Raw genomic sequence first — 24531 nt, forward strand, 5'->3', positions numbered from 1 at the left:
CCTTCGGCTCAGGTCATAATCCTGGAGTCCCTGGATCGAGTCCCGCATCGGGCTCCCTGCTCGGCAGGGAGTCTGCTTCTCCCTCTGACCCTCCCCCCTCTCATGTGCTCGCTCTCTCTCATTCTCTCTCTCTCAAATAAATAAAAATCTTTAAAAAAAAAAAAAAAGATTATTTATTTGAGGGATGCCTGGGTGGCTCAGTCGATTAAGCAACTGCCTTGGCTCAGGTCATGATCTTGGGGTCCTGGGATCAAGCCCCATATTGGGCTCCCTGCTTGGTGGGGAGTCTGCTTTGTCTTCTCCCCTCTGTCCCTCCCCGCTGCTCATGCTTGTTCTCTCTCTCTAATAAATAAATAAAATCTTGAAAAAAAAGTTTATTTGAGAGAGTGAGCAAGGCGGGGGCAGGGGCAGAGGGAGAGGGAGAGAGAGTCCTAAGTAGACTCTGCACTGACCATGGAGCCTGACACGGGGGTCCACCTCGTGACCGAGATCATGAGCTGAGCCAAAACCGAGTTGGACGTTGAACTGACTGTGCCACTTAGGTACCCCCTAGCCTCCATCTTTTAATATCTTTTCCATATTTTTAGTTCCTTGTCTTTCTCTAGTATATTCTAGATAATTTCTTCACATATATCTTCTCATTCTCTCTTCATCTGTATCTGATTTATTCTTTAACCTTTCCACTGAGTTTTGTCATTCCAATAATTGTATTTTCCATGTCTAGAAAGTCTCACCTGCCTCCCAATCTGCCTGTTCTTTCTTGGTGGTCTCTTGTTCATCTTTGTGATTACATCTTGTACTTTTATTTTTTTAAAGATTTTATTTATTTGTCAGAGAGAGAGCACAAGCAGGGGGAGCGGCAGGCAGAGGGAGAAGCAGGCTCCCCGCTGAGCAAGGAGCCCCATGTGGGACTCGATCCCAGGACCCTGGGATCATGACCCGAGCCGAAGGCAGATGCTTAACAGACTGAGCCACCCAGGCGTCTCTACATCTTGTACTTTTTTTGCAACATTTGGAGCATAGATATTCTATACTCTGTATCTGTCAATTCCATAATCTATGGCCCTTGGAGTTATGTATCTACTGAATGTTATTCCTACAGATACTCATAATAGTTTGGCTTCTTGGTGCTTGGAGTTCTTTGATTGTGAGCTCATTGCTTGACCTTAATTTTTAAAGTCCTCTTGACCTAAATTGGGGATGTTTTCTTCCAGAGAGGTTTTGCTTCTGTTTCTGCTTGTAGCCAGGGAGCAACACAGACTTCATATTCATTCAGTTCTTTATGGGAGGGTGGGGAAATCCTATGTATGGCTTTTCAACTTGGCAGCTAGTCTAGGGTTCTGTGTCTGGATTGCAGCTGCTGTAGACACATGTCCTCCTGTCTGCTTGCTGATCAGCCTGGGCCAAGGGTTTGTGTGTATGGGATGGTAGTGGGGATTCCTTAGGACTTTCTCAGTCTCTTGGGGACCAATAATGTCCTGTAGAGCATGTCTCATGCAGATTATAGCTGTTTGGCAGCAGGGTTCCTCAAAAAAACCTTACCAGCCATACTTCTAGAAGAAAATGTTTGATATCCTTTATTAGTATCCTTCTAGTTCTACTTTACCAAGGGTTTTTAAATTAGACATGGATGTTAAATTTTATATCAAATACCTTTTTAGCATCTGTAGAGATGATGACACATTTTTCTCCTCTAAGCTTTTATTAAGAATTGTTCTATCTCCTAGATTCACTGTTTGTCCTAAAACTGGAACTAAGCTCTTTAAATATTTTTCCTTTGCCAGCTGGCACAGTGTTAAGCTCTGTCAGTAGAGGATGCTGAAAAGAATTTTCCTTCCTAGTTCTTGCTTTCTTGGCTGGCACTTGCCAGCACATAGCTTCTCTAGCACCCCCTATCCTGCACTGCCTACAACTTTTCCTTTGCCTGGCTCCTGAGGTACCTGCAGCCAGCTTCCTAGTGCCCGGCTCCTGCAGTGCAAGGGGTTTCCCTGGCACCAGGCTCCTGGTATGGGCAATTTCTCCAGCACACAGCGGCTTCCCCACATCCACCTTCAGACTGTTTTGTAGCAAAGTGGCGTCTGCAAGGTAGCTACCCCTGAACAGCTTTCTCTGGCACCCTAAAGGGTGGACTTTCAGCAAGTTCCAAAGGGTGGATTACCATCATGTTTCACTGGCACAGTACCACAGCAAATTCTTTACCAGTCATTAAGCCAGGGCCTTGCCCTCTGTAACAAGGTCTAGATCTCAGCCTGGAGCTGGGGGCAGGGTGTGTGTAGGGAGGGGGGTTGCTGTGGGGAGTCTATCTCCACTTAGGAGTAGTAACTACTTCTTGTATCTGATATCCCTATAATATTTAGAGTTCTCTTTACTTTGTACCAGCTAATCCCTTGTTCCTGCAATCCCATCATAGTTAATAATTGTTTATATTAAACATTACACAGCCAACTTACTATGTGGTTTCTATTTCCTGACTGGACCTTGAATGATACAATTTTCAGTTGTTTTTAAATTGAGAATTAAGGGGTGCCTGGGTGGCTCAGTTGTTAAGCGTCTGCCTTCGGCTCAGGTCATGATCCCACGTTCTGGGATTGAGCCCCGCATCGGGCTCCCTGCTCTGCAGGAGGCCTGCTTCTCCCTCTCCCACTCCCCCTGCTTGTGTTCCCTCTCTTGCTGTCTCGCTCTCTATCAAACAAATAAATAAAATCTTAAAAAAAAAAAAAGAATTAAAAGGAAAAAAATCTCCCAGTTTGTGGTTTATCTTGGTGAATGTTCCATGTGCATTGGGCGCCTGGGTGGCTCAGTTGGTTAAGCGACTGCCTTCGGCTCAGGTCATGATCCTGGAGTCCCTGGATCGAGTCCCGCATCGGGCTCCCTGCTCGGCAGGGAGTCTGCTTCTCCCTCTGACCCTCCCCCCTCTCATGTGCTCTCTCATTCTCTCTCAAATAAATAAATCTTTAAAAAAAAAAAATGTGTATTCTGCCACTGTTTGATGTAATTTTCTCTGAATATTAGGTTAGATGGGTTGATAATATTGTTAAAGTCCTCTTTATCATTACACATTTTAAAAATCTACTTGTTCGGGGCACCTGGGTGGCTCGGTTGTTAAGTGTCTACCTTTGGCTCAGGTCATGGTCCCAGGGTCCTGGGATCAGGCCCCAAATAGGGCTCCCTGCTCCGCGGGAAGCCTGCTTCTCCCTCTCCCACTCTCCCTGCTTGTGTTCCCTCTCTTGCTATCTCTGTCAAATAAAATCTTTTAAAAAAATCTACTTGTTCATCAAATACCAAGGTGATGTTGAAATCTCAGCTATAATTTTGGATTTGTCTATTTTTTTTTCTCTTTTGTCAGTTTTTACTTCATATAATTTTAAGCTTTGTTGCTCTCTCTTCTTGATGAATTGACCTTTTTATATTATGAAATGTCCCTCTTTACCTCGTCCTGAAGATAGGCCAAATTCCTTTTCCTGAAGTCTACTTTGTCTAACATTAGTAGATATTCCAGCTTTATTGTTTGCATATCTTTTTCCATCATTTTACTTTGAACCTGTCTGTGTCTTTATGTTGATGATGCCTTCTTTTTTTGGGTAAGCATTAGTACATAATTAGGCCTTGATTTTTTATTTAGAGAGGTATGCCTTCCTTTTAATTGCAGTGTTTAGACCATTTATAATTAATTTAATTTTTGATATATTGTTTTCTATCTGTTCAATCTAATTTTGTTTCTTTTTCCTCTTGTCTTCTTTTGGACTAATTTGTAGTATTCCATTTTAATTTCTCTGTTGGCTGCTTAGCTATGCTTCTGTGTTTTATGACTGTAGCTGTTGTTCTAAGTTTTACCATATGAATCTTTAACTTACCACAGTTTACCTTCAAATAATATCATACTACAACACATATAATGTAAGATACACAGTAGAAGCCTAAACAATGCAGGGGCTAGAGGTGCCAGCCCCCTTTTTCTCTGGTATTTGTTAAACAAGTTCCACAAATTGGGTCTGTTAACCATAGTATCTTTAGCAACTCACATAGTGCCTGTTTTTCATGTGGTAGGTGCTCAATAATGTATTTTTATGAATACATGGAGTTATACATAGTATTCTCTTATATTGGGTGCCTCAGTCAGTTAAGCATCTGTCCTCAGCTCAGGTCATGACCCCAGGGTCCTGGGATCATATTGAGCTCCCTGCTCAGCTGGGAATCTGCTTCTCCCTCTGTCCCTCCCCCTCCCCTTGTTTGTGCTCGCACAGGTGCTCTCTCTCTCAAATAAATCAATCTTAAAAAAAAATAAAAATAAAATTCCCTTTGGGGGCGTCTGGCTGGCTTAGTCAGTAGAGCGTGTGACTTTTGATTTCTGGGTTGTGACTTTAAGCCCCACACTGGGTGTAGAGCTTACTTAAAAAAAAAAAAAATCCCTTTGAATCTGAGTTTAACTCCTTTTTCATTCTTAACATATTTTCTCTGATTTAAAAATCTTTGCTATTTTTATTTTGTCATATTTATTTTATTGATCATTTCAAAGAACCAGCTCTTTCCTTTTTTGATCTGTTTTGTATTTCTGGATTTAATTCTAAAACTCAGTAAGCTAACCTATGACAGTAATTTACTGTTTAGTTACCAAAATAAAACTCTACTATTTATACTGTAATATCTTTTATGATATTTGGGGTTACTATTAAACACAGTGGTATGTTAATCTGGTGGAGGCCAATAAGACCAATGCTGTACTTCTCTGGAGAATTAAGAGTGCTCTCTTTAAGGGAGAGGTGACTCCTACTATCACCTGGGATGGACAGGTAACCAGAATTGTGAGAAGAATCCTGATATAGGCCAGTGGTTTTCAATGAGAGCAGGGACAGGGCACAGATTTTCCCCTCAGGGGCATTTGGTAATGTCTACAGAGGGTTTGTTAAAACTAGGAGTGGAATACTACTGGCATATATTTGGTGGTACCCAGGGATGCTGCTAAACATCCTACAATGCACAGGTCGGCTTCCCACAACAAAGAATTATCTGGCTCAAAATGTCATCAGGGCTGAAACTGAGAAACCTTTATTTGGGCATGCAAGAGAACTCTCCTTTGTCCTCCGTGCTCAGTCCTGAACATATGAGTGAAATTGCCTAGGAGCTATTCCATGGTAAGATCAGTTCAAAAATGGCCTCTGCCACAGGGAAGTGGCATCTCTGCAGCAAAAAAAAAAAAAAAGGCTGAAAATAAGTAATTATACTTTGTACATAAGATTACCCTTATTTTGTGTTTCTAATATTGTTTTTTCTATTATTTTTAAATATACATCTAAATAAATACCCTAAATAAATTATAAATCTATAAACCTAAATAAGTACCCTAAACCATTTATAATGTTCCAGTTGAAGTTGTATTGCTAAAAGTTCAAATTTAGTCTCTTCTCAGCTATGTTGCAAAGTATTAAGAAAAAGTTAACATGCTGATACTTTGAGGTCAAGTGGTAGTGACAGCTAGTGAAGAATTCCAAGGACAAAATGAATTCTCAGAACAGGGCTGCATAATCCTCCACTCTTCCCAGTAGCAGAATCTCCAAGTATCAAACCTGGAGGTTTTGGGATTATTCAGTTAAGAAGAGTATTGACATACTTCAGTCACACACAGTCTCTCAAACTGCAAGCTGAAAATACAAAACTCTTCATAACAGTGTCAAGTGTCTATAGTATTTCTTCTATTTAAGTAGTGCTGAAATGTGTATAATTGGTAAAGAGTTCAAATTGACAAACTTTATGCAAGAAATTTTCTCACTTCATTTATTCATCATTAGCTGAAAAACAGTGAGCTTTCCGTCAGTAGTCAAGAGCTGACAATCTGGCTGGTAAGACTCAACACATAATTATGAACCTTAAACAGTGAAGACAGTATTCAAAGACCAAATAAACAATACCCCAAAAAGCAAAGAACATTCTGAACTGAAGTAATCAGGAAAAGCTTCACAGAGGTGAAACTTTTGACATATGAATAGGATTTGGATAAACAGACAAGAAAATTAATTTCTGATACAGTTTAGTAAGAGCTAAACTGAAAATGCTAGACTACAAAAGGAAAGGGTCTTAGGGTACAAGGATGCTAATGCTTTTTTTTTACTCATCCTTTGCAATTACCTGATTATCCAGAGCTTTGAATTCTTCAACTGGCCTTTGTCCTAAATCATCAGCTTCTTTGAATGGGATAGGTAGAGTAAATTAGAGGAATATATTCCAAGGCCCTCTAATAGTATCTGGGATGATCAATCTTCATAGAAATAATCTCACAGATAAACAATTAGAATTTTCCAGTCCATGTTTTAGTTTCTCTAACAGGATACGGAATAAATGTAATTGGCATACACATTCAACCAGGTGAGTAAACTTTTTCCCCTAACATAACTTGCTATATTAGTGGCTGTATAGTTTTTCTACAGCAACGTAAGTTTCTGTATATTAAGGCTATCCCAAATTCGTGTTAATTCTGGGCAGCCTCGGGTTCTACCACTAATTTCCTCTGACTACATTTTCATTTTACCTAATGGAATAAGCAGTTTATCTCCTTTCCTAGAACTTTTAGTGCTCTACTGTTCCCCTCACTCTATTTAAAGCCTAGCATGTCCTCCTCTCCACAGCCCTTGACTTTACAAGCAGCATAACCATTTGCTCAAACAGAAAAAAGGAATGCAGGCTTGTTATTGCAAAACAACTTTTCACAAAAAAACAAAGTTTGCACATTTTGGACCTTTTGTGTGAGTTAATGTATGGTAGGTTTCATGTGAAGAATTCACGGTAATCCAGAGAAGATTCTTTAAGGTTGGGTGGTCTCGTCTATTAATGTTTTTCTTAAATAGTGTGCCAAGACAACTTCTGCGTGCGCTCAGGAATACTGAACGGCTACACCATCGTCACCCAGGCATTAAGACATAACTAGGGCATAACGGGTTTTATTCTCCCAAGAGAGGCCGTCTGGTAACAACTCTCGGTTCAATGCCCCTAAGTGGCCCACATGTGATCTGCTCTACTTCTTGGGCCTGGGGCATCAGCCAGACGAGCCCTGGGCACCACCAGAGTCCCGCGGATACCCTCACATGGCCTAGGGGGCGCCCAGGAAATTCTCTGTGCCACGGCGGCAGGCGGCCTCGACCTCCCACCTGCTCACTGTCAACCAAGAGCCTGCCAAGACCAAGGCTGCCGAACTCCGCAAGGCCCGGAGCTCGCCTCCACCAGCGTCCCGCGCCTTCCGGCGGCGCCTCACGCCCCACCCCCTACAGTCCTCGTTGCTGTCCCAGCTCCTGGGGTCCAGAGGGCCCGGAGGAGGCAGGGGGCACAGCCGACTCCGCAGCCCCCGGCTGCAAGCCAAGAGAACCCGCTTCCACCTGCAAGTCCGGGGAACCCCCACCAACGTCCACAACGGCGCCGAACCCTACATCCCAGCCTTCCGAAGACCTTAACAGCCCCTCACCAGGCACACGCCCCCGTTTAAGGCGGCTCCTCGGCCCTCTCGCGAGAGAGTGCCTGGTGGTACCTCCTTCCTTTCAGCTGTCTTTCTCTCCCCGCCCCCAGAGTGATTGCGCGGCTTCCTCCGGAGGGCGGGAGCCTTGGACGTGGCGAGGCCGGGCCAGCCTGGGTGCCGGGCCTGGGGCGCTCTGCTTGGCCGCTCGGTGGGCTAGCCCTCCGCACCCGCCGTCAAGCCCCCGCCGGGCCCCGCGGCCGTCAAGCCTTTCCAGGTAGACTGCTGCCGCCGGCAGTGACGGCGGGGTGGAGCCGCGGGCTAGGTGGGAGGAGCAGCGAGACGCGGCTGGTGGGCGCCGCACCTGCGCGACGCGGGGGCGGGAAGGTGCGCACGCGCGCTGCCGGGCTGGAGGGCGGTGGCTCCTGCGACGTTGCGCAGCCGAGCCGGCAGGCTGGGCGCGCTCGCTCGAGGTGGCGTAATCTCTCAAGTCTTTACGCGTCTGCTTTTCTCCGCCTCAGTTTGGGGCGGGTCCGGAGAACGGAGATGGAGTCGTCTCTCGAGGCAAGCTTCTCGTCCAGCGGTGCGGTGTCAGGGGCTTCAGTATTTCTGCCTCCGGCTCGCTCCCGTATCTTCAAGATAATCGTGATCGGTGACTCCAACGTGGGCAAGACGTGCCTAACCTACCGCTTCTGCGCCGGCCGTTTCCCCGACCGCACCGAGGCTACTATCGGGGTGGATTTCCGAGAACGTGCGGTGGAGATAGATGGGGAGCGCATCAAGGTGAGCGGGGGTGGGTGGGGGGGATGACTGTCAGGGAGGAAGGATGCCTTGGGATGACAGGTCCCAGCCCCACCGTAGGTTAATCGCTGGCCCTGTGCAACGTGTGCGCTTCGTCTTTTCTCAAGCTGATGTAGAGATTGGAGCTGGGGATTGGAAGGATTTATATATAGCAAACTTATAAGGCAGTGCTCCACAAACTTTAATGTCCCGCGATTTACCCGGGCAACTTTTTTTTTTTTTTAAATGCAGATTCTAATTTGGTGAGGTCGCAGGTGATGCAGATGCAACTAGTCCGTGAACCACACATTGAGTAGCACAGAGTGTAGAAGGTATCCATGGACTCATTGGCAGTGTCTTATGTGTTGGGAGTCAGTGAAGTAAGGCCGAAGGAAAAACAGTGAAATTTCTCAAGCGTGGAAAACATTTAATAAATATCATTTATTAAACAATTGTCTGAGCACTGCCCTTGATACTGTGGAAGTAAAACCGTATTGCCTTTGAGGAAGTAGTTAGGTGTTCTCTTGCATGCAGTTTTGCTTCAGAAGTTTCTGTATGACATTGAGTTGTTTAGAAAAATCTGTTTTCCTGCAGAAACATTCTATACATGAATAGTTCCTGCTTGGTTTGCCGAAAGCACATTCTTAGCGCCACCCTATCCCAGTTCTTAATTCTTACTGGTGGCTCCTGAGACTAGGGACTCAATTATAGTGGAAAAGGTAGTAGGCCCAAGGCCAAGATTAGGATTCTGAGGGGTTGGAATGGGTACATTGGAAAATGAGGATCAGTGACAAGGCGAGACCTTGTGCTGGTGTAAACCTTAGACACACTCTTCATTCCAGACCACCACTAAGTCTGCAGCCACTAGCTAATACCACCCCTTAAAACATACAGACTCCAGGAAAAGCTCTGCCTTCCTTATAGTGTTTACTTTTTTGCTTTAAATTAAGATGTTCATCTTTACCTCAGTCCCCCTGTGGGAGAAAAAGCAGACTTATTTCTTCATTCCTACCCTCACATCCTTGAGGCAAGAACAATTTATTTTTTAGTTCTCCAACCACCGTCTTCCCCACCCCATCCCCAAAGGGGTTTAAATGCTAATGATGTAAAGGAGAAATAGGGTTGAAAAGAAATCAGCCTTCTATAGGGCCTTTTACCTTTTAGTTTTTATTTTAATCTTATCATTCCATTCAGGCTGCCAGTGGTGGTCCCTTGGGTACTCTGTATTAGGGAGTTAAGAAAGATCTGTATATATTACAGAGGAAAAGACAGAATAAGAAGAGACTGAATCTTTTTCATCAGAATTAGGTTAGGCCCAGAATCCTGAGGGTGAGGGAAATAAAGGGGCTTCTGAGGTTTGAGAAGGAGGTTAGTTTGGGAAAAGCAGGAGTCCTGGGAGAAAGTGCATGGGCTTTGGAGCCCAACTGACTTGGCTCAAGTTTGAACCTACGAAAGGGTAAGGATGGGCTGTGTGTCCTTAGATGGGTGACCAATTTTGCCCAAGACTTTCCTAGTTTTAAAACTGGAATTCCCACATCCCAGGAACCCCCTCAGTCTCAGGTGAACTGGGGTAGTTGGTTACTCTAGTCCTAAGGCAGGTTCTTTAATCTTTCAGAGACTTTTTTCTTTTCTGAAAAAGTTGGGATGATAATACCATATGAGATTAGATGAGATTAGATGAGAGGATTACATGAGAACATATATGAAGCACCTGGTTCATAATTGGTAATCTTAAGAAGATTCTTCTTCCTTGGTGGCTTAACATCATTATCCCTCTTTGGCACCATCATTTCTATGGCTGTGCACCCAAAGCGTGAAGTAGAGGTAAAGTAGGGCATAAGCAGACAGCTGAAGGTGAGAGAAATTACCCTAAAAGCATGATTTTAAAGAAATAAGTAGAGGGAATGGAGGCAGGGGAGGAGTTGGGATTTTCCTCCTTTACCTACTTATGGGTTGCCATTTGTACTTGAACATCTCAGATGAATCAGTTGCAAATTTAAGAGATACTTATATTGAAAAAATATAAAACATGTCCAGTATCTAAGCTGACTGCTTAACTACTGGGGTAAGTGCTGGAGGTGATAAGTAAACCAGAACCATAAATGTGATGAATCTGGGAGCACAGAGTTCATTGTTCTGATTGAGAGCAGTAAGGAGAAAATATTTTTTTCTGGGATTATTCCTTCTGAGCTTTAGCCTAACCTGTTTGATTGGTAGAGACCTGGATACTGAGTTTCTTTTTCTTCTAAGGCCTTAGCCATTGATTTGTACCTCCAACTTTTTTTTTTTTTCCTAAAAATTTATTTACTTGAGAGAGAGCGAGAGAGCGCACAGAGGGAGAGGGAGAAGCAGGCCCCCCGCTGAGCAGGGAGCCTGATGTGGGTCTCGATCCCAGGACTCTGGGATCATGACCTGAGCCAAAGGCAGATGCCTGACCGACTGAGCCACCCAGGCACCCGACTGGTACCTCCAACTTTTAAGACTTGAAAGGTTTTTATTGTGGTTGAAAAGACTAACAGAAATATTCTGAGATTTCTGTAGTAGAAAAAGACATGACTATATTGGACATTGTTTTTTTTCACAAAGTTTTAAGAAACAAAGACATTCCAAAACAGCCATACATTATATATTGGACTTTTTTTTTTTAAGATTTATTTATTTGAGAGTGAGTGAGTGGGGGGAGGGGCAGAGGGAGAGGGATAGAATCTCAAGCGGACTCCCCGCTGAGCAAGGAGCTGAGCAAGGAGCTGGATGGGAAACTCGATCTCAGGACCCAGGTGCCCCAGGACATTTTTTTTAAAAACTATTTTTAGGAAAAAAAACAAAACTATTTTTAGGGGTGCCTGGGTGGCTCAGTCCAGTTAGGCATCTGACTCTTGATTTCAGCTTAGGTGGTGTTCTCGGGGTCCTGGAATCAAGCCTCCCCCAATCGGGCTCCCTGCTCATCGGGCAGTCTGCTGCTTCTTCTCCCTCTGCCCCTTCTACCAAGTATGTGCTCTTGTTCTCTCTCTCTCTAATAAATAAATAAAATCTTTAAACAAAAAACTTTTTTAGTATCTTAAAAAAAACTGAATATAGAAGAGCTTTATTCCATGTCCTGCTTCTGCTTTTTTGTTGTTAACCTGTAATATATCTTAAGTGCTACTGAAATGTTCATATGTATTTTCTCTTTGGAAAATTTTTAGCCTAATCTGAAATGACATGTCTTTTCATTTTTCATCTTAAAGTGAAAGCTGGAAAGCTTTATGTTACTTTAGTAACAACATGACATTCTGGACATTTTTATTTGTTTGGTAAAAGTGAGATATTATGTTAAAATTTTTTTTTTTAAGATTTATTTATTAGAGAGAACGCGTGCTCACGTGCACACACGTGAGTGGGGGGAGGGGCAGAGGGAGAGAATCTCAAGCAGACTCCCTACTGAGCGGGGAGCCCAACTCGGGGCTCTTTCCCACCACCCCAAGATCATGACCTGAGCCAAAATCAAGAGTTGGACACTTAACCATTTGAGCCGCCCAGGTGCCCTGTGTTAAATGTTTGTAATTGTGGACTGTTAAGTTTTTCAGAAAGCATGTCTTAGGGCAGTGCCCTTTCAGAATCAGTTAAAATGTTTTATGAAATGTAGCAAAGTCTATATTTGTTCATCTGTTCCTAAGTACTATATATGTATGGTTGAAAAAGGAAAATCTTGTTTGCAGAATTTTGGAAGTTGAACAAAATTATAAAATGAATTCTTTAAATAAAAACCCATTTGATTTTTAAATTAAGACTCTCAACCCTAATTCTTATGCTCCTTCCTTGTATGTGTATCCCCATCATAACTAGCTATATTCTTTTCATACAAGCATTTTACAATGGCAGACACCGACAGAATAATTAAAGCCTCATGTTGCATTTAATCCATCTTCTCATTAGGGGTCAGCAGTTTCTATTTGAACATTGGGATTGCTTACTTATCAATTATAGAGGTATGACATTTTGCCATGTGAAATAAAAGATATTAATATTAACTAAAGGAACATAATCGGGACACCTCTTCCCCCATGGGTAAAACAAATATTTAATGAGTAATTGCAGGAAAGATGACATTTTTGTTAGTCACAAAGAATTATGATACATCATAGGGGTTGGCAAACCACACTTGAGGGCCGAATATGGCTTGCTGCCTGTTTTTATATGGCCTGCAAGCTACAAATGATTTTTACTTCTTTAAATGATTGGGGGGGAAATCGTAAGAATATGATTTCATGACAGGTGAAAATTATGTGAAATTCACATTTTAGTGTTTATAAATGAAGTATTGAAACACAGCTGTGCTCCTGTGTTCACACACTGTGCTTGCTTTTGCGCTACAGTGGCAGAGTTGAGTAGTTGTGACAGACACTGTTAGGCCCTCAGAGCCTAAGATATTCACTATTCTGACCCTTTACAGAAAAAGTTTGCTGACCCTGCTATAGTGCCTAGATGAATCGTTGTCCTAGATTGGGGGAAGATTTATATACCTAAAAAGATGACCATTAAAATCAGGCGATGAATGAGTGCCAAGTTATTGTTTGGATGTGGGTGGAGGAATCATTTGTGCTTAGAGTGCTAGGTGAGGTTTCACAGAGGGAAGGCAGAGCTGAGAGGGCTTTTCTGAAGAGGACCATTAGCAGGATACTCCAGCAGGATCAGAGGTTCCTGTGGAAAGGTGGCAAGTGGGAAGAATTTAAAGGCGTTGGTGGCAACGTTTGTGAAGAGTTTGAGAAACAAAGCTAAAGAGTCTAGGCTTCATTTTGTATGCTTGGTAAAAAGTCCGAGTGTTTTAGGAAAATAAATGTGGCAGCAATTGAGAATGAATCTAGAGTGAGACTCAGTCTACCCCTTGACCTGGTTTTCTATCTACATTCTCTCCTTTGGTAGTCTCTTGATGTCAGCTGTCAGTCCATGAAGATAACTTCCAGATCTTTGTTTAGCCCACCTCTCTCCTCATCTTACTCTGCCTTTCCTACTATCTTCTGGACATGGCTATTTGGATATTCCCTCCTTCGCCTTGAATGTCTGAAGTGAGTTCATCTTCCCCGGCAAATCTGCTTCTCCTGTTTCTCCCCACATCGCCCAGGTTGTCATGATGGCGTCCTCCTTATCCTCAAGGCCTTGTCCCTCTCTTTAGTACCTAAATCGAGCTGGTTCTCTACATACATGATTCTCTCATCCATCCTTTCTTCAAAATCCTAGTTCAGGTCTTTCTTACCTCCCTGTGAACTGTTGCAGCAACTCAACTCATCTCATGCCCAGTACTCAATGAGCCTATTTTGTACATTATTGCCAAAATGCCAGATTAGTGTTCCACGTTAGGGAGATTAATGTCCCTTGCCTCAGATGCCCTGGGTAGTTCTCCATTATGTTGTAAAATTCCAACTTTTAAAAATTAATGTCGGACTTCCTTCATCTTGCTCCAGATTGCTTTTTAAACTTTTTTTCCCATTAATTTCTTTCGGGTACCCTATAGTCTAGCTGCTTATTTGCCGATCCCTATGTTTCTCCTTGCATGCCCCACTCTGCCTGGAATATTCCCTCTGCTCAAATTTCACCACATGTAATTTTTCCTTATTAAACTCAGTGTGTCTATTAAAAATATCCCATCCCTCCTTCTCCATTCTATTTATTCCTTCTATAAACTCCCTCCAGCACCTTACCTGAGCCTTTAAATGATCTCTTAACTCACTGTATTATGTAGGTGTCTCTACCTCTTCTATTAAGTCTTTTTCAGTCTTACTTAGAGCAGGATCCATGTCTGGTAATGCCTTGGACTTCTCTGAGTAGCTCAGTTTCTAAACTAGGTAGTGCTAAGGGGATGCATATCGAATGTATGGAAACAAGGAGATCAATTGGTAGGCTACTCTGGAAATCCAGAATTGAGGTAATAAGGGAAACTAATGGAAATTTGATACCTGATCATTTGCGTTAATACCTTTATCATTTTCAGTCAAGCAAAAACAGTATTAAGTCCGTTTAGCCAGATCATTTTTCATTTTGGTCATAAAACTACTAAAAGAGATTTCATCAACAATAAGAATCTCCTGTTGGGATTTAGCAAATAGCTAGGTTGCCGTCTTTGTTGGAACTTCGTATTAGAATTTAAAGTTGAGATTTGTGAAATATTATTGAAGTATATTTTGTGTTGTCCTTATAATGTGTAAAGTGGGAGTAGTATCTATGGGAGCATGTATTAACCATTTTTTTTTTATAAAACATTGTTAAATTGGGAAAAACTGCTCTGAAAATACTTCCTAACTGAACCAAAGCCATGTTCCTGTGCCGTCCTTTCTTTGCTGAGTCTCTCTCTGCTCGTCCCCAGTCCCCTTGCCCTAGCCTCAGTGTCCCATGCAGGCCTGAAGGTCGCAGACAGCATGTCTGTGTGCCTTGGCCTGAGCCTTCACTATTTCAGCAATTCCGTCAGTGAAATTTTGAAGCGTCTTTTTAAATACTCCTTTGTGGGACACCTGGGTGGCTCAGTCGGTTAAGTGTCTGCCTTCAGCTCAGGTCATGATCCCAGGGTTCTGGGATCGAGTCCCACATCGGGCTCCCTGCTCAGCAGGGAGTCTACTTCTCCCTCTCCCTCTGCTGCTACCCCCCTGCCTGTGCTCTCTCTCTCTCTCTCTCTGACAAATAAATAATTAAAATCTTTAAATAATCCTTTGTAAATGCCTCATTAACTTAGTAATTACTTTTATGGCTTTATGGTAAAGTGTAAAATTTACTATTTCATACCTCTTGTTTCCTGCAAGTCTTAATAAGGGTAGAATGCATAGTTCTGAACAGGATTGATGGAAAACCAAGTATTGTTGAGTCCATCCCATCCTAAAACAACAAACAAACAAACGGTTTTCTTAGGGATAAACAGCGTCATCATCACCACTGTTATTGGGGACTTTCACAGTTCTTTGAGGCAGGTTTAAATTCTATGTAATTATTATTTTTTTTAGAGTTTAGTTTTTATAGAAAAAGTGATTGGTTGTTATGGAAAACAGAAAAGTAGAAATAAAAGGGGAAATTGCCTTAACGACAACCGTGGTTATTTGGTGTTATTTGGTATTATTTCCTCGTGTGCTTTTCATTTATTTGTTTTTAACTTACAAATATTCTTTGCTTAAAACATTATAAATCATTTTGCATTGATGAAATGGTTTTTGAATACCTGAGCTACACGAAATGTTATTAAAAGAGAAAAGATCAGCTCCAGTTTTTTGGACAGCTTTTATATAGGTCATCCAAATTATTCCCCAAATATCTTTCTAAATGTTAAAGATACAGTTTGGAGTGGGGTTGGTTTTTTTTTTTTCTTTCTTTTTTTGGGTCACTCTAAAAAACAGATATAATTCATATACCATAAAATTTACCCTTTTAAAATATACAATTTAGTGGTTTTTAGTATATTCACAAGGTTTAGTATATTCACTCTCATCACTATCTGATTCCAGAGCTCCGAAAAGAAACCCCATGCCCATTTTAACAGTCATTCCCCGTTCCTTCCCTTCCCTCAACCCTGGCAGGCACTGTCTACTTTCTGTCTCTGGATTGGCCTATCTTGGACACTTCACAGACATAGAATCTTACAATATGTGGCCTGTGGTGTCTGGCTTCCTGCACTTAAGATCATGTTTCTAGATTCATCCATGTTGTGGCATGTATCAGTACTTCATTCCTTTTTATGGCTGAACAATATTATATGGACATACATTTTGCTTCTTCCTTCATCAGTTGATGGATATTTGGGTGCTTTCTACCTTTTTTTAAAATGTATTTATTTATTTTTATTTATTTATTTTTAACGATTTTATTTATTTATTTGAGAGGAAAGAATGAGACAGAGAGAGAGCATGAGAGGGGGAGGGTCAGAGGGAGAAGCAGACTCCCCGCTGAGCAGGGCACCCAATGCGGGACTCGATCCAGGGACTCCAGAATCATGACCTGAGCTGAAGGCAGTCGCTTAACCAACTGAGCCACCCAGGTGCCCCTGGTTTCTACCTTTTAGCTATTATGAATACTGCTGCTATGAACATTTGGGTACAAGTTTTTGTGTGAACATCTTTTCGGTTCTCTCAGTACATACCTGGGAGTGGAATTACTGGGTCATGTAGCAATTCTGTTTGTTTTTCTTTTTTAAATAATTTATGGAAGTGAAATTCAGATAACATAAGATTAACTATTTTAAAGTAAACAATTCAGTGGCATTCAGTAGATTCATAATGTTGTATAACCACACGTCTGTCCAGTTTTAAAATATTTCAGTCACGCCAAAGTAAAGCCCCTCCCCCATTCAACAGTCTCCCCATCCCCCAGCCCTGGCAACCACCAAATCTGTGTTCTATCTCTATGGATTTCTCTATTTTGGATACTTTATATAAATAGAACCATAGAATATATGTCTGGCCTCTTTCATTTAGTGTATTTTGGAGGTTCATCTTTGTTGTAGCATGTATCAGTACTTCATTCCTTTTTGTGGGTAAGTCATAGTCTGATTAACTTTTTGAGAAACTGCCAAACTGTTTTCTAAAGTGGCTGCACTATTTTACATCCCCACCAGCAATGTATGAAGATTCCAATTTTTCTACATCTCCACCAGCCCTTGTTATTGTCCATCTTTATTGTTTTTTTAATGGCCATCCTGGTGTGAGTGTAAAGTGGTATTTCATTTGTTTTTGATTTGCATTTCCTTGATGGCTAATGATATTTAGCCTCTTGTCATGTGCTTATTGACCATTTGTATATTTTCTTTGGAGAAATGTCTATTCAGATTCTTTGCCAGTTTTTAAATTGGTTTATTTGTCCTTTTATTATTGAGTTATAAGAGGTCTTAAATATTCTGGATGGTACACCCCTATCAGATATTATTCACAGGTATTTTCTCCCATTCTGTGAGTTGACTTTTAGTTTCTTGATAATATTCTTTGAAACACAAACATTTTTAATTTTGATGAAGTCCAGTTTATCTGTTTTTTCTTTGATTGCTTATGCTTTAAATATCGTATCTTAGAAACCATTGTCTAACCCCGTGGTCACAAATATTTATCCCTATGTTTTCTTCTAAGAATTTCATAGTTTCAGCTCTTAAATTTAGTTTTTTTTACCCATTTTGAGTAAGTTTTTATATATGGTGTGAGGTTTTATTTTTCTCATGTTATAAGGAGACCAGAGGCAGCAGTCTGTGTGTTGGTACCCTGTCAGCAGGATTCCAGGTTTATGTAGACTTCTGCCATTCTTGTGTGTGGCCTTCTTCATGCTCATGAGATGGTTGCTGAACCTCCAGTCATTATATCCCATTCCAGGCAGAAAGAGTAGGGTGAGAGAGGTGTAAAAGGCACGTGCCAAATGCTTTATCTTTTTTAAAATCACATATCCATAGTTTCCCCGGAAAACCCCACTGAAAGACTGTCTACCAGTTACTGGCTAGAACTATGTCATTTGGCCTCCCTTATTTCCAGGAGAGCCTGAGAGATCAAGTTTGTATAGTATTTTATATTCTCTGCCTGGAGCAAAATCTGGTTTATGTTAATTAGAAAGAAAGGGAGAATATTAAGAAAATGGAGAAATTTGGTCTTAAAAAGAACTACCAAAAAAAAAAAAAATCAGAGCTGATAAAACTTAAGGTAGCATGGGGGTGCCTGGCTGGCTCAGTCAGAAGAGCATGCAACTCTTGATCTTGGGGTTGTGAGTGCAAGGCCCGCATTGGGTGTAGAGATTACTAAAAAACTTTTTTTTTTTTAATTCAGGTACCACGGAAGAGATTGGTGATCAATATTTTCATCTCTAATCACATTTTTAAAAATGTATTTATTCATTTATTACATCTTAATTGAGTAATTACCATGTGCTGCCATATTCTGAGCACTATTTATGTCTTATATCCTACTTACTTTTATGGGCCCTCTACAGGATCCTCTCATTTCCCTCTACTTCTGTGTCATTCTGTGAAAAATCACCAGTTGAGGCTTCCAGTCCATAGCCTGAATTTATATAAATAGTAAAAGTCTTTAGGTCAAAAGTTATCTAAGCATCTACCCCTAATCTTTCCACCCTTATCACTTAACTTTTTTAGGAAGTAAACAAAGGCAGGGGAATTCAGTGTTCTAAGAGAATCATAACACATGACTTATATTTACCTGTAGATATTATTTTCCTCAGTGCCGCCCCCCCCCCCCATATTTCAGTTAGGAGATATTGGAATAGTCTTGTTGGTAAAGATGTTTAGGTTAAATAAGTGATTTTTCTAGCCTTTTAAGATTTTCAAGGGGGATTTCATAGATTTCATAGAATGTATATATATATATATATATATATATATATATATATATATATATATATGTTTGGGGACTAGACCTAATGACTCCTAACATCTGTCTTAAGTCTACTATTTTAAGTTAGTCTAGTGGAAGGTAGAGAAGGGCATATAGTAATTAAATTTACAGGAATTAGTCGCTTAATTGGGGGTGCTTGGGTGGCTCAGTTGGTTAAACATCTGCTTTCAGCTCAGGTCATGATCCCAGGGTGCTGGGATCGAGCCCTGCGTTGGGCTCCTTGCTCAGTGTGGAGCCTGCTTCTCCCTCTCCCTCTGCCTGCCACTCCCCTTGCTTGTGCGCACTCTCTCTCTCTCTTAGTTATTTGAGAGAGAGAGAGAGAGCATGAGAGCAGGGTGGGGCAGAAGGCAGGCGCTTAGCCGACTGAGCCACACAGGTGCCCCTAAATAAATAATATCTTAAAGGAAAAAAAAAGCAATTAGATACTTAACATGTATGTTAAAACCTGATACATTTTTACTTAATATTTTATTTATTTAAAGATTTTATTTATTTATTTGACAGAGAGACAGCGAGAGAGGGAACACAAGCAGGGGGAGAGGGAGAGGGAGAAGCAGGCTCCCCGCTGAGCAGGGAGCCCGATGTGGGGCTCAATCCCAGGACCCTGGGACCATGACCCGAGCGGAAGGCAGATGCTTAATTGACTGAGCCACCCAGGCGTGTCGATTTAATATTTTATTTTATTTTTAAGATTTATTTATTTATTTATCTGAGAGAGAGAATGGGAGACAGAGAGCACGAGAAGGGGAGGATCAGAGGGAGAAGCAGACTCCCTGCTGAGCAGGGAGCCCGATGCGGGACTCAATCCCGGGACTCCAGGACCACGACCCGAGCCAAAGGCAGTCGCCCAACCAACTGAGCCACCCAGGCACCCGCAATTTAATATTTTAAAATCAATTGGTTCTTTTTTTTTTTAAGATTTCATTTATTTATTTTTCAGAGAGAGAGAGAGAGAGCAAGAGCAGGGGAAGCGGCAGGCAGAGGGAGAAGCAGGCGACCTGCTGAGCAAGGAGCCCGATGTGGGGCTCGATCCCAGGACCCTGGGATCATGACCCAAGCCAAAGGCAGACACCCAACTGACTGAGCCCCCAGGCATCCCTAAAATCAGTTTTTGAGGTGTAATTTCAACCAAATTTAACTTACTGAAATTTAAGTGCTGAGTTGAAATATTTGTTCTGACACTAGTATTAATTATGAGGTAACTATAGTATCATGAAGTCTGAATCTCATAAATTACACTGAAAAGGCATTATGGACAAGAACTAAGTAATTTAAGTGAAGAAGTACTAAAGACCATGCGGAGTTGATTAAAATTTTCAATATGTATAACTGGAATGAAATTTTCAGTTTTCTCTTTTCATTTTCAGATCCAGTTATGGGACACAGCAGGACAAGAGCGATTTAGGAAGAGCATGGTGCAGCATTATTACAGAAATGTCCATGCCGTTGTCTTCGTGTATGATATGACTAACATGGCTAGTTTTCATAGCCTGCCATCTTGGATAGAAGAATGCAGACAGCATTTGCTAGCCAGTGACATACCACGGATTCTCGTTGGAAATAAATGTGACTTGAGAAGTGCCCTGCAAGTACCTACAGACTTGGCACAAAAATTTGCTGACACACACAGTATGCCTTTGTTTGAAACCTCTGCGAAAAACCCCAATGATAATGACCACGTGGAAGCTATATTTATGACCTTGGCTCATAAACTTAAGAGCCACAAACCATTAATGCTTAGTCAACCCCCTGATAACGGAATTATTCTGAAGCCTGAACCAAAGCCTGCAATGACATGCTGGTGCTAAGTAACAGTCTTTATTATACTGTCTAATTTTGACTAAAGAAATGCTTTTGAAGTATGACAGTGATAAGTCATAAGATTTAATCTCAAATATAATGGATCATCCTGACATTTTACTATTTATCATTGTCATGCTAATTTTTGTATTTTGTATCTACTTAGTTACATTTGTCATTGTGACAACACAGGGCAAAAGTTGGTTTTCACATGAGGTTGAAAATGAAGTAAAGGTAGGATGAATTAGAACATCTTCCCATTGAGAGCCCAGCGAAGGAGGCTTCAAATGAGAGCACGATGGTATTTTAGGAGTAAATGACTGTTCAGTCCTGTGTTCTGGAATTGAAAAAAAAATTAAGGGTTTAGGACATACTTACTAGGTATGTCCTTTGAATGGGAAGTGTTCTCAATAGGACAAAACTGGTATTTGCCTCTCCCTGGAGTTCTGTCTTTGTATTATTGATGTATTTAATTGCATTATTATTGGTACATTTGAGAGCCAAGACTGTATTTAGTTCCAGTGTGGGGAGAAGGCATAGAATATTTTCTGGTTCTCAGCGCATAAAGAATGACTTCCAGTGATTCCAGATGCTTGATATTTCTAATCAATATATCAGATCTACAGAAGTCATTGTTATTTTTAGAAAAATAATTTGTTTTCTTACTAAATTCTATTAGAATATGCAAAAGCAAGTCTGACTTTAATGTAAATGAAGTGACATAATAAGGTGCTTTATATTTTATTATGATATCTTTAGTGAAAAACCAATTGAAAGCATTGGAGGAGTTGTAACTTGGGGGAAAATAGGTAAATGTGGTTCCTGGCTACCCCAGGAGACCTGTTCTCTTAGCTTTTAGTAATTTGAAGCTGTGTATCTGGCATAGTACCTCTTGCTCTCTCCCACAGTCAGTCAATTTAATGACTAAAGGTTGAATTAACAAATCAACTTCTGTTTGGATTGTAGCTCTGAAGGTGTACCTCTAATTCCTAGGAGTCTACATATATTTCTGTAATAGTATTGTGTTACAGTGTATCAGTTTTTAAAATCTTTAAATTTTATGGTCACAAGCTATTCCTCCTCATTATGAAAAATAAAGTAGATATTGAGAAATACCTTGTCTATCTCCCTCAGTGGTGTAAAGAATAGTTGAAGAAGTTTCTTACCCTAAGTATGTTTATTTTGAATTTAAGACTTTGCACATAGAAAATAGTAAGCTTGTATACAAAGCTATTACATGAATGGAACGTAAGCCATGAACTTTAACTGAAGGGTGCACATTCACTAATTCTGATAGATTGGTGTCATTCCTAATTTTAGAGGTAATTAAGCCAAAAGATGATTATACTTATAATATTTTCAGAATGTGGGAAATCAGATATGTAATCTAATCTAGTTTAGGAGTTTTGTTTAATCATCATGGTGATCCTAATTGGATAATTTAATTATAAAAACAAGGTAATGCTATTAAATGAACTGAAAGAAGTAATTATAGGAAATAATTATTCAGTTTTAAATATTAGAGCTTAAGGAAAAACAAGTTGGCTTTATCTGTGTTTACGGAGATTAATCCAATTTTCCTATCATGCTAGAATTAAAAATGGTTTGAATTTAAATTGTTGATTTGTAACTATTTTTGTAGTAAAACAATGACAACTGTGCTAATTGTGGTGGGTGTAACAGTTTTTTAAAGAAGGGAATCTGTTTGTTGCTTTTAAAACATTTTCTAAAGTGTGGGAAGAAAGTTTACAAACCTTCCAAGCACATTTATGTTTTTAAGTGCTGTTAATAATGGTTAAAAAAATAATTTAACTGTTTCTTTTTATAAGAACGTAATGTAGGTATCCTTTACAGTTCTGTGAAAGAACTTATTTTTTCACTTTAATATTTATTAATTTTAAAATCTTTGTATCTCATTTGTAATGATTTACTGTTTTAATTTTTTTCTACATGTTTTTATTTTTTAAAAAAGCATACTTATCAGTTGAATGGGGATAAAGGTTTTAGATATTTTCGAGAATATTTATAAAACACTTCCTTGTTGAGAAATCACTTCCAGAATGGTGGCTATCAAACAAATAATTATAAATTTTTAAAGCACAAGTCACACATTTTGTAACTACTGTGTGAATTTATTTTAATTGTGATCCTTAATTGAAAACATCAGGTATCTTTTGGGAAAGTCTTAATTTGAGAACAACCGAAGGAAGCTAATCCAGAATCTAATAGTTAGCTATTAATGACAATGCTTTATTGACAGTATATTGCTAATATGTTTCCTCATGAAATCTAAAGTTAAATAATTTCATTGTGGAATAGTGTCATTGTAACATTTCCCTTATGAAGTTCAATAAACCAGCTTTGCCATAAAGAAATTGTGTTTCATTCCCTTTGGTTATTAGGATGATTACAGGGTAAAACAAAAAAATCTTTTTTCCCCTCTGCCTTCAAGGTAATGTATAATATGTTAGAAATAAACAAACAAATCTATTTGGAAATACATTTGGGGTTAAAGAACTTTTCGGAAAAAAACCTAAATATTAAAATTAGATGATAAAAAACCATTTGTGTGGCTGAGTAATCAGCTTGTTTAAGAGTACTTCAGGGCAAACAGAAATACTGTAAGAGTGGTTGACATCTCCAGATTTAGAGGTAAAACAGTTTAACAAAATGAATAATTATAAAATGTATGACAGTAAAGAGAAGGAATTAGGTTGCAGGTCTAAGATCGCAATTTCTACCTTCACGTTGCTGATTCGGGCCCTTTAGGAGAGTGTGGCTTGGAGTTTGGGCCCCAGAAGTTGATACTGCTTTGCCCCGTCCATTTATTTCACATGTTAGTTACTCTTCTGCTCAAACACAAAATTACATTATTCATGAAAGACTGCTTTCTTAATCAGATATTAAGATGGTAAGTTGGTTAAGTCTTTTTTTTATTTTATTATGTTAATCACCATACATCATTAGTTTTTTTATTATATTTTATTTTATTTTTATTATTATATTAATCCCCATACATTACATCATTAGTTTTTGATGTAGTGTTCCATGATTCATTGTTTGCGTATAACACCCAGTGCTCCATTCAATACATGCCCTCTTTAATACCCATCACCAGGCTAACCCATCCCCCGACCCCCCTCCCCTCTAGAACCCTCAGTTTGTTTCTCAGAGTCCATGCATGATTCATCTCCCCCTCCGATTTGGGAGAAATTGTTTAAGTCTTTTGAGGGCAAATTTGCTAGAGCCTGTGTGGCAAGAATTAATTAATTGGAATAACCTGATTTATCAAACATTTGTCTAGTGCCCACCATGTGTTTTCCAGTTGTGTTAGGCAGTGAGCTACATAAGTGAGTAAGACGATGTCCTTGAAGAACATACAAAATAATATATAAACAAGTGGGAATTCTGCAACATAATATGGTAAATGTAATCAAGGAGATAAATACTTAGGGCAATGAGCACAGAGCATGGAGTCATGCTTTGATGCAAGGGAGTGAGTACAGGGGAATGAAGAGCTAGCTGGTCAGAATAATGGGAAGTGAGGCTATCAAGAGAGGCTGTGGTTGAGCCGCCACGTTGCCATATATGAGGGGGGATTAGGACTGACTTGGGTACAGGAATCAAACTCTTCTTTGAACCAGCCTACTAAGGGGTTATTTATTGAGAGGGTCGGACTCGTCCTATGGGACTCCAAGGACAAGGATGCAGCTGGACTCCAAGAAGAGCTGGGATTGGGCACTCAGTTTCCTAACTCGGGGCTTAAGCTTCTCTGCACATCTTCATTCTTTCTCTGTTTCATAACTGGATTTCTCTCCCCTTTTCTGGTTCAGGTGGCAGAAAATGTGGCCACTGACTGCTTCTGAACTTCTGTGTGCTGCAGACATTCAAAGACAAATGAACAGATTGTCAGTCCTGAGTCAAAATTTCTGGCATGGACTGTTTTTGGCCTGGCTAGAGTCAGATGCCCAGCCCAGGACCAAAAAAAAGGCAATTTCCACATTTGGGGGGAAAAGAATTTTGAAGAAGGGAAGGAAAAAAAGAATAGCCACATGAAAACATTTGAGCTTTGGGTAACTAATGGGAGTGTTAAAGCAAGGTGGTGATTGGGACCATCAGATTTATGCTAGAAATAGCAGTGGCAATGAGAAGGGTATGTAGGAATGGAACCGT

At 40.4% G+C, this 24531-nt stretch overlaps 1 protein-coding gene and 1 long non-coding RNA gene across 2 annotated transcripts; one reads left to right on the forward strand and one right to left on the reverse strand.

The window, feature by feature from the left end:
* Positions 1-5672: 5672 nt before the first annotated feature.
* LOC144381377 (uncharacterized) lies at positions 5673-6947 on the reverse strand. The gene is made up of 2 exons (XR_013446467.1): positions 6124-6947; positions 5673-5834 (listed from the first exon to the last, which is right to left on the reverse strand). It is a non-coding gene; the product is annotated as an uncharacterized LOC144381377 (long non-coding RNA).
* A 616-nt stretch (positions 6948-7563) lies between these two features.
* Positions 7564-22733, forward strand: RAB33B (RAB33B, member RAS oncogene family). Its single transcript, XM_036078959.2, has 3 exons — positions 7564-7715; positions 7960-8221; positions 19926-22733. The coding sequence occupies exons 2-3, from the start codon at positions 7985-7987 to the stop codon at positions 20364-20366; spliced, it is 678 nt and encodes a 225-aa protein (XP_035934852.1). The 5' UTR covers positions 7564-7715; positions 7960-7984; the 3' UTR covers positions 20367-22733.
* Positions 22734-24531: the final 1798 nt, after the last annotated feature.

The sequence above is a fragment of the Halichoerus grypus genome, chromosome 3 (assembly GCF_964656455.1).
Source record: "Halichoerus grypus chromosome 3, mHalGry1.hap1.1, whole genome shotgun sequence".
Classification (NCBI taxonomy): Eukaryota; Metazoa; Chordata; class Mammalia; order Carnivora; family Phocidae; genus Halichoerus; species Halichoerus grypus.